At 36.2% G+C, this 10627-nt stretch overlaps 1 protein-coding gene and 1 long non-coding RNA gene across 3 annotated transcripts; one reads left to right on the top strand and one right to left on the bottom strand.

Moving 5' to 3' along the window:
* The first annotated feature begins 3659 nt into the window (after nucleotides 1-3659).
* Nucleotides 3660-5293, top strand: LOC113662829. Its single transcript, XR_003445343.2, has 3 exons — nucleotides 3660-4254; nucleotides 4997-5060; nucleotides 5134-5293. It is a non-coding gene; the product is annotated as an uncharacterized LOC113662829 (long non-coding RNA).
* On the bottom strand, nucleotides 4617-10187 carry LOC125138315 (immunoglobulin lambda-1 light chain-like). 2 transcript variants are annotated; one of them, XM_027177963.2, is made up of 8 exons: nucleotides 9963-10187; nucleotides 8574-8888; nucleotides 6786-7121; nucleotides 6434-6532; nucleotides 5304-5328; nucleotides 5128-5171; nucleotides 4992-5035; nucleotides 4617-4899 (listed from the first exon to the last, which is right to left on the bottom strand). In XM_027177963.2, exons 1-8 carry the CDS (start codon nucleotides 10039-10041, stop codon nucleotides 4822-4824), a joined length of 1020 nt encoding a protein of 339 aa, XP_027033764.2. In that variant the 5' UTR covers nucleotides 10042-10187; the 3' UTR covers nucleotides 4617-4821. The 2 variants fall into 2 exon arrangements, with proteins under 2 accessions (XP_027033764.2, XP_027033762.2); XM_027177961.2 differs by having other exon boundaries at nucleotides 6434-6535; nucleotides 9963-10180.
* Nucleotides 10188-10627: the final 440 nt, after the last annotated feature.

Raw genomic sequence — 10627 nt, 5'->3', positions numbered from 1 at the left:
ACGCGGTGAATCCAACGTGTACGTGCAGCTCCATGTAATCTGTATAAACGGAGGTTGTAATCGAGAAAGTACATAACGTTATTTTACCATTAACACGGAAAAAAGTTAGCCTTAGCATGTAGCTACCTACGATCATGTGTGCTGATAATTGATCATATTGCGGTAAATTAAAAGTGTATTAAACATTAGTATACTTAAGGTACATTATCAAATGCGCTAACAGTAGCCCCGCCCACAGCTCCTGACGCAAGCGGTTCTTAAGTCTAGACCAGCAATGTTTTGGTGCTACTTAAGAACCACTTTTCCTGGTTCAGAGCCGGTGCTTTGGCGGTCGAAAAAGAAAGAACTGGTTCTAAATTAGGGTCTGGCTCCAAACCAGCACTCAAACTGCCTCGGTGGAAAAGGGTCATTATTTATTTATTTATTTATTTATTTATTTATTTTAAAGTAAAGATTCTTTACTAATATTGCAGCAACACTAAAAACAAACGCGTCACACAAATGCTGTCCAAAGGTGTTAGGATTTTCTCCCCTGATTTTAAACATTTGTAGCATTGCTTTCGATACATTTCTCAAATAAAAATACAGATAAGTACAAAAGTAAAGTGATTGTTAAAGTGACAATCACTTTTGAAGAAGGAATAATATAAAACCTGCGCTTATACTTAAACCAGCTTTCAAAAACATTAAAGCCATTACTTCAACAAAGCAAGAAGTGTAAATATAAGATAAGGCCAAGTAAGGTGAAGCTCACAGTGATAGACAGCTTGGAAGAAACGTCCACAGATCTTAAGACTTGTTCAGTTACACCCCAAACACCCCCCCCCCACACACACACACGTTCAGACACATACCTCATCTGACACACCACTGGTTTCTCTATTTAAACAGTAGATGAATTCTCTGAAGGATACATTTTTTTGTATTTGCCGTGCCGTGAAGATTACAGACGTTCCTCACATGCCACACACACTTTAGATACCTGACTTGTAACCAGTTCAGAAAGAGTACCGTGTTTAAACACAAAGTACGCATTTTCCCATAGCACAGACATACTTATTATATACACTTATATACTCGTTTCTGTAAACAAGTGTTGAAAAAAATCCAACCCAGTGGATCAGCATAGGAGTTGTGTAGAGAATCTGTTCAGAATAAGAATAGCACTAAGAATTAAATCCTTAAAACGATCACTTGAAATTTTGCTAAAAGAATTCTCACCGCAACCTTTTGCTAGAGAAATTTGTAGCTCAGAATTAATACATTTAAACATTAAGGATTACCATTTATTAAATCTATCATTTAGGATTTGGTCCTCGTCACACTATTGAGGCAGCGTTGGTTAAAGAGGTAAATGACCAACTACTTGCCTGTGTTTAGGATCGTTTTATTGTCTACATTGTTTGATCTTGAGCAGCTTTTCTTACCATATCTCATAATACTTTTCTAGATATATTAAAATTGTGTTGCTGGTAAGGGAACAGCTCTCTCCTGGCTCATGGCTCAGGTGTTAATGACACAAAGTCTAAGAATGCGTCAAGTACATTCGACGTCGAATACTGAGTAACTTCCTGCTACTTAATCTGAGGGGGTTTTTACACCTGGTCACTTCATGCATTTTCTGTGATCCGATAGCTATCCGATTGCTAACAGACCAGGTCTAAATGCCCTCCGAAACGGTTTGGAGACGGATATAAATCCGATCGCTCAAATCCCTTCAGGAGGTGGTCTGGGATGCAATTCAAATGAAACTGGACAGGTGTAAATGAATGTGGTTGTTCAAGCCACATTCGTCAGTGCTATACTCCTCCCAAACGGAAGTACGTGACTCGCAGGTGACTAACGAGTCGTGCATCGCACCAGAAATAAATATGTTTTCCCACCAGTGCTGGCTCCGATCTTTCACCCAGGTGTCTCGTTGGGTCTTGCCGCCAGCGAAAATGCAGCAAACAGTAATTGCTGTTTTTTTAGCAACCGCATACACCAAAGTGTGTTCCATTTCAATTACCCCGGAAATGAGGTCAAATATATTTGCATTTTGGGAGGGAATAGAAAGATCGGATCGATATCCGATTCGCCGAGACGCATTTATGTGGCCTGATGTAAATGGAAAGTTTTAACAAATCAGATAGTTACCGGATCAGAGAAAACACACGAAGTGACCAGGTGTAAAAAGGCGCTGAAAGACAGAAGTACTTTTACTAGAACAACGAGTAGCTAGAATGTAAGCTTTGTGATAGTTTGGATAGACTTTCTGTTTCATCACATGCAGTAGGTTGGTAATTGTCCTCATGCCATGCTGATAGCTAAGTCAGCTAGGCTAGTGTGCCATTAAAAAACACAAAATGTTTATATCTTAATTTATTTATTTTCAGAAGTGTATGATATTAAATGGATGTTTCTCCCCAAGTTATTTTGACTGCTGTTGAGTCACCCACTCATCTTCATTCCAGACAAGAATCTCATGGCTTGTGTACCAAAGGGATGTAACCTGCGAGCATACAGTCTGTACTGTCTGTACTGTTCATACGACTAGTGTTGTGGTTAAAAATAAATAAGGGGTGGGGTTTAAAAATGGCTGATAAACTGAAAAGATGGTTTCAGTAGTTTCTAATGAATCTGTCATTTTTACTAACCTAGATTAGATTATTAGAATGAAAAAACATAAAGAAATATTTATTATTCTGTACTATATGAATTCAGTAAAACATTTTAAATGGATTCTGGGAGGTTTTGGTGGCTCTCACATTTTGTACGCATATTTTAGGGGTGAAATATTTAATCAAACATGTTTTTGGGCATAAGCAACTATCTTACATTTCTTATTTGTTTAAGGTGATGTGCGCTAATAATATATCCATCGTACAACCCCAACAATTCCATGTTCTTGTGGCCAGTCAATGTTTCTGGATCTAGCTTGTTTCAGAATAAAACAGTTAACACAAAGATCTCCAGATATATAACTTGTGTTATTTAATATTTTTTTGGCCACACCGCGTCATCTCAGCAGCCTCGAACTATTATTCCTTACTGAGTTTCACAAGTCCCAGCATTAATTCAGAGCAGTTAATCGAGACGGTGTGTTTGTTTTTCCCATCCATATTTTTTCCCCTCTGTCAGTTCTGCAGCTTGTTGAAACTTGTGATGAAACCGATGGCTCATGGCAATCTTCACACATTGCACACAGTCTGTTGGAGCTGGAAGAAGAAATTTGCTCCCTCCCTCCATCCCTCCCTCCCTCACTCAATCACTTTGTGCACAGTTTTAAGTCAGGACAGATTTATAAACTGTGTTCGGATTGGAATGGAATCCGTAAACATGAGCATCTTGTTTTGGAAAACATCGCTAAATGTATCGTGATCCTTAATGTTACTAGCTATTAGAACACAACCGAGAAGTTTAGACTTGAACAGCTTTGTGGTTTATATAGTACACATTCTTCCAGGGTTTCCGTGGGGTGGGGTTAGTTTTTCAGACTGAATGATCAGTTTGTATAAATCCTGATCCTGGTTCCAGCCTTAATGACCTTCATCCTAAAACATAAGATAGCTCACTAATTAGCCAGCTGATCTGAGAGGATCCTGCACTTTTTTCAGCCTGTAGGCGTCAGTGTTTATCTAAACCTGTACCCCACCTGCTGTTGCTGTGTATTATATTTTTTTCCCACACACAACGAGTCAGAGCCTGAACAAATCCTTCCTTGTCACAGGAATTTCCTGGTTTTCCTGTTTCCTGGTATCCGGTTATGTTCTGACCAAAACTCATGGTCAGCAGATTCTGCTTGTTTTTTTTAGTCTGGTTAGTGCTCAGTGTGTAGTGACTGTACTGTCTGCTGGCCCAAATGAACAGTCACACAAGGATTTACACTATTATGTGTGGGATATTTGTTGTTTTTTGTTGTATTTTTTTTGGATGGAGTCTCCAGTTTCACCATCAGAAACACTTTCTCTAGGACACACGAGTTTGTGTTAATGGTTTATACGTTCTGGTTACTTCGTAGCACGACAAGCGGTGATATTTATCTATTCGACCATGAGTTTATCCCAGGGGACTCAGGGTATGAAGCAAGGGACACTCTGGATGGGACAACAATCTGTCACAGGGCACAATAACACATACAGGACAATTTAAAGATTTGTCAGATTTGTACAACTCATGCTTTTTTGGCTGAAGAGGAAACAAGAGAACCCAGACGAAACCCCTGAAGAACACAGGGCAGAAATAGGAATCGAACCACAAACCTGGAGGTGAGAGGTAAACATACTGACCTTTAATAAATATTTCTAAGTTTGTTTATTTGTCTAGTATTCATTTTTTTATTGGAGCCTCTTCAGTGCTTTGTACCAGTCAGCAGTAAAGCTGTAAGTTTCCAGATGAACAACAACCAACTTCCAAAACATTTACTGAAACTATAAACTAATCAGAAATATGATCATTGTAATCACGCACCAATTGCTTTGCACAGAGATCTGTATTAAAATGGTTTATATTAATGCATTCTTTAAATAGAAAACCGTAAGAAAACAGTGAATAGTAACTGTTAAGTACTGTTTTAAGTCTATTACAGGAAAATAAACACCACTTCTCTCTAACAAATTAAATCCACATCAAAGAGATAAAGCAGGAGACTTTTTTATTCATTTCATTTTATTTCCAGTGATTTATTTTAAAGTAATTTAACACATTATCCTAAAAAAATAAAATAAAAAAATGGAGCCATTTTAGTCTGATACCTACAGGCATGAAACAAACAGGTTTTATAAATAAATTTAATGAGTTACAATAAATACATGAAAAGAAACAGAAATTTTTATACTTTTGTTAATTTATTTCTAATGGAGGAGGAGCAGCCGGTGGCCGTTTGAAGATTTCGTGGTTCAAACTGGAATATTCCACTTCCTGTAAGAAACGGAAACACCAGAAGACACCTTGAGTATGTGTAAAAGTGTGTGTGTGTGTTTGTGTGTGTACGTGTGTGTACGTGTGTGTACCATAGGAGATTTCTGTAGATGGTTCCTGAGCGTTTCCTGTTTTCCTGTGGAGCAGATGACACAGACTTTGTAAGACTTCTTAACACAGTCATATTTAATACAAATGATCCAAATAATCTGTGTGAGATATTTTTACCCTCAGCTCGGTGTTTACGCTGAACATCCACACCGACGCCACGCCTGAAACACCATCAGAAAAGATCACCTTTAACTTTCACTTTCAAATTTCAGACACCTTAAGATGCTTTACATCCCATAATAAAAGACTGTATTCACTAGATGTTTGAGGTATGGAATAAACATGAGACAAACCTTTTAATTGGAAATGTTCTCTTCTCTGAGAAAAAAAATGGGGAAAAAAAGTGACTTAAAATTAACATACCATGTTGAAACTGAGAGAAATTAGCATATATGACACTCTGATTTAAACCAGGACACTATTCATGAAACGATAAATATTCCTGAGACAGGAGTAGAGGACAGGAAGTGGTTAGAAATACCTGACAGAATGATTAGTGATTACTTGAAGCCATGTTTTTGTGGTTTAAAGTAAGAAAATAAACATCCAGATCCATTTGGAAGCTATGTTGCTTCTAGCTAAGCAGATACGGGACTAAACACATGTTAAGGTTGTTAGTAGCTAAGCTAACAGGGTAAGTTAAGTATTAAGCTAAGCTCATGTTAGCTAAGTAAAGTATTTACAGGTCCAAACTAGTATTTAAGCTAAACTGCTGTTAGCTAAGTGAATTAGCACAAGTCTGAACTGGTATTTAAGCTAAGCTGCTGTTAGCTAAGTGAAGTATTTACAGATCCAGACTAGTATTTAAACTAAACTGCTGTTAGCTAAGTGAATTAGTACAAGTCTGAACTGGTATTTAAGCTAAGTTGCTGTTAGCTAAGTGAAGTATTTACAGATCCAGACTAGTATTTAAACTAAACTGCTGCTAGATAAGTGAATTAGTACAAGTTTAAACTAGTATTTAAGCTAAGCTGCTCTTAGCTAAGTGAAGTATTTACAGGTCCAAACTAGTATTTAAGCTAAGCTGCTGTTTGCTAAGTAAAGGTGTTTACAGGACTGAACTAGTATTTAAGCTAAGCTGCTGTTAGCTAAGTGAAGTATTTACATATCCAGACTAGTATTTAAGCTAAGCTGCTGTTAGCTAAGTGAAGTATTTACAGATCCAGACTAGTATTTAAGCTAAGCTGATGTTAGCTAAGTGAAGTATTTACAGATCCAGACTAGTATTTAAGCTAAGCTGATGTTAGCTAAGTGACATGTTTACAGGTCCAGACCCAGTCTGAAGATTAGTTGCTAGCTTCTTTCTGCATGTGTACATGTTGTTGTTAGATAATGACGTAGCTTCTTCATTGACACAGATGTTTAAGAGCAGGACTACTAACTGCTCAGATAATTCTCATATTTTGTGTGTGTGTTTATTCACCTTTTCTTAAACACAAAGCCACAGTGATCGCCACAGCGATTGTGAAGACGGCGACACCGCAGCCTCCATACAGCAGCCATGTGCACGAGTCTGAGTGATCTGCTAATAAACCGGTTACCCAAGACATTAATGATGCTGCTTTTGGGTTTATTCTAGAATATACATCTTTAATAAAATAATAGAGATATAATAGTCTTAAATAAAAATATATTCAAACATTGACAGAGATTTTCTAAAAAAAAAGTTTTTGTTTTTACATTTATAATTTCTCAATTAGCATGTTAGAAATATTATTTTATCCAGCTCTCTGTAGTAATGAAGCATATAGTAAAATACATTAAAGTTTGCTCACTTCGCGGTGGCATGGTTTGGTACACGGTCTGGTTTTTATACTTCACGACACACTGGATGGTCGCGTCCATCCATTCCTTTACAGAGACTCTGATTTGAGCTCTAGTGTTTTCTGAGGCTGCATTGTCATGTCCTGTCCAGTCTGAATCTGTCCATCCTGTGCGCTCGTCTTCATCAACCAACCATGATACTTTGACCTGAGAGGGAACGACGTCCATCACCACACACTGCAGGAGAACAGAGGGAGCGTCCTCCTCCACCTCCAACTCCATCTCCTCCTCCACCTCCACGTGCACCGGGGCGTACAGAACCACAGTCGGCTTTACGGGACCCGTGTCTACAACACACACACACACACACACACACACACACACACACACACACACACACACAGACACACACACACACATGCTATGTTTAAAGATTAAAAATAGTAATTTTCCTTGTCTGTACTCAGAGTGATGTTGAATTCGCCATTCATAATGACATTTTAAAAAATGCACAGATAAATGAAGTACATATTTCTATAACAGCAGGTCTGATAGCAGCAATTAATATATAAAGTGTGCGCTTGTTTCTATGGTAACAGGCCATTCAGAAGAATTTGTAATGTTGATGCTGAACAAAAACAGATTTAAAAAAAATGTAAAATAGAAATTACAGTATTGGGGTTTTTTCCTAACACTTTGGGTTTTTTTTCAGAACACTCCAGTATCAGTGCTACGTAACAGACAGTATAGTCTTAAGGATGGAGAGCTGTTCGCGTTTTCATGACGAGCCGCATTTATTTTGTTTCATCAACTTTAAGCGAGACTGCCTTTGGCTGTAAAGGTTAATAACAACTTCTAACTATAAATTAACTATAAATTAACTATAAGGTAACTATAAATGGTTAGAAAGCACAAAGTACAGTGAGAATGATTTCTTTACAGAATCCAGTGCTTTTAAAAGAAGAAGTTCTTTCTGAAATTAATCTAATTTTCTTTTTCTTTTTTTTTTCTTTTTCATTTTCATGTCTCACTGCCAGGTTTTAGTTCATTACCGTTGATATTTTTTCCAAGTGTAAAGCGAGAAACTGCTTTTTTTACACCCTGAAATATAAATTTTAATAAATACTTTTATCACATAATGCGTATTGCAAAGCGCAAAGAAGTTAAAAGAAAAACGCTAAATACTGTACACAACAAAACAATACTCTACAGTATATTGCCAAAAGTATGTGCACCCCAAAGTATGTTTGCTGAAGCTTTACAATTTCCCATATACAGTCAAACAGATGTTGTATTGATGTAAAAGACCACATGAACTAAGATTCCCAAACACTGTTTCAGCATGACAAAGCCCCTGTGCACAAAGCCCCCTGAGCTCCATGAAGACATGGTGTGGAGGTTAAGTTTGGACTGGAAGAACCGGAGTGTCCTGCACTGAGCTCTGACTCTGACTCAACCCCACTGAACACCTTTGGGATGAACTGGAACTGGAGTCTCATCAACATCCTGAGCATCAGAGTCTGATCTCACTAATACTCTTGTGTATGAATGAATGAACACAAGTCTACACAGCCATGCTCTAGTAGAAAGCTTCATAGATGAGATGAGAAGAGATGAGAAGAGAAGAATGAACAAACAGTGCTGGAATGAGATCTTCAAGGTCAGGGGTGCACAAACTTTTGGTAATGTGTGTAGGTGTAGGTGAAATTGGTGTTGTAACTTATAGTGTGGTCGATTTAACGCTTGGTAATTATGTAAAAACCTTGTGTTGTGTGTTAAATTGATTAAATGGCACTTACCTGTGACAACGACTCTGGTTCCAGTTCCAATAAACAACATTTTATCATGTATAGATGCGCAGTAGTAAGTACCTGAGTCTTGAACTCGGGCATTAAAGATTGTCCTGGTACACGATAATTTATCATCTTCAGCCTGGTCTTTATTATCTTTACTGATATCATCTAGTTTTCCACTTCTTGGGTTGACTTTATACCAGGAGAATGAGGTGTAACAATATGCTATCGGTAGATCACGACTACATTTTAGTTTAAAAGAGTCACCGACGGATACAGAGATGAAGTCGGGGGACTGATGCACCACGGACGAGAGAGAAGCTGCAAGAAAAGAAAAAAGATTTTTAAGGATTTTGAGGTAAAATGTTAATATATGTACTGAAAAATGAGCGTTGGAGTAGTACAGCTCTTTAACTGATCACTCTGGAAGGTTGAAGCTTAGCAACAAGAACATGATGTTATTAAGAATGATATAAAAAATACAGTTTACACTACACCACAGTACAAGCTGAATGAACTAATGAACCTGAAAATCAAATAAAAATAGAATAAAAAATATTTATGTTATGTTTATTTATGTCATTTGTTTATTTATGTAAAAGTAGTTTCGAGTTTTAAATGACATAATTTGCCTATAAGGCAGACATTTAATTAATTTTTATATTAAATAATCTCCAAAAAATAAGTAAAAAGATATTAATTATGTATTTATTCAGACCTGAAAAACATTGTAAGTTTCTGCTACAGAAAAAAAATTGCGCTATTACTTAATTTTTGTTTTTACAAACTTCAACATTTTCAATCAACATTTTTATGCAGGAAAACAAAAATGTTTTGAATAAATAAATAAATAAATAAATAAATAAATAAATAAATAATCTGTACAAGGATATTGTTAGGGTGCCAAAACTTGCACACTGTGTGAACACTAGTATAGTATATAGGATATAGGATATATACAATGGATTAGTATAATAGCATGTAAAAATAAAAAATAAAAAAACAGAAATTAATACTTTTACTGTATGTCTGATGAATTATATCTGAATTAATGCTCTGGAAAAAAAATTATTGTACTTTAAAAAAAATAAACTTTGTAAAAAGTCAAATATAAAGTCATAATAATAAACTAGTAATAATCGCAGGAATAAATAACATATTTTGAGAAAGCTCATGCTTGAGATTAATGAATGAATTTTAACTTGATTTAATTTTCAATCGTGTCGTTTCTATTTGTTTTGTTAGAGTTGACAGGCTGTAAACGTCCTGTGATGTCCGGATTAAACTCTAGTACGATGATTATAATGTCTGGATCTTACTGGATGAATCAAGGTGTTGTTCTAAAGCCCCTGGTGCAGTTTTAAACAAAGGGAAGAGAAAAGACACGACACTTACTTCTCAGAGTAGAGACACAGCAGAGGAGCAGCAGACGAGCTGCCATGCTGAAGCGCCCGCTCACTCTTATCTCAAACATCTCCAGATGAAAAGGGAAGCATCAGACGCTTTTGCAATGAGGGCGATACAGCAGGAGACGTCCTCCCTCTGACACACAGCCAACACCAGCAAAAGACTTTTTTTTTTCCATTCAGCAAGAATAAGAAATCTTTGATCAACACACACACAGGCTATAGATAAACTTATAGACTTTACAAACAATAAATAAAAAGAAATTACGCAGAACTAGATGAGAAGAAATAAAAAGAGGTGTCACTTTTCTGAATCTCAATATTAAACTCTAAAGTATAAAGTATAAAAGTATAAAATGTAGAATTGTATAATTCTCCAACAGTTCTCTTTTAAAGAGAACTGTTAAAAAAATTAAATAGTCAAGTAAATAGTTAAATAAATAAATAAAAGCAGTCATGTCTCAGGCTTGTTCATTAGTGATAAATAAAAATTGAATTAAAAAATCTTAATTTCAATTTAATTTTTTTTCTGTCAAGCTGCTTAGACAATGTCCGTTGTTTAAAAGCTGTATATAGATAAAATTGAACTGAAATAAAAAATAAAATAAATGATCCACTCTGTACACTACTATTGAAAGTGATATTGTATTTAAT

The sequence above is a fragment of the Tachysurus fulvidraco genome, chromosome 7, assembly GCF_022655615.1.
Source record: "Tachysurus fulvidraco isolate hzauxx_2018 chromosome 7, HZAU_PFXX_2.0, whole genome shotgun sequence".
Classification (NCBI taxonomy): Eukaryota; Metazoa; Chordata; class Actinopteri; order Siluriformes; family Bagridae; genus Tachysurus; species Tachysurus fulvidraco.
Note: the sequence above shows the minus strand (reverse complement) of the source record. Positions and strands in the feature narration are given on the sequence as shown.

Coding starts and splice junctions, on each gene's coding strand:
- LOC125138315 (XM_027177961.2), bottom strand. CDS start 10,041: ATGTTTGAGATAAGAGTGAGCGGGCGCTTCAGCATGGCAGCTCGTCTG. Junction 8,889..9,962: donor CTGTGTCTCTACTCTGAGAA/GTAAGTGTCGTG, acceptor CTTTTCTTGCAG/CTTCTCTCTCGTCCGTGGTG. Junction 7,122..8,573: donor AACCAGAGTCGTTGTCACAG/GTAAGTGCCATT, acceptor TGTGTGTTGTAG/ACACGGGTCCCGTAAAGCCG.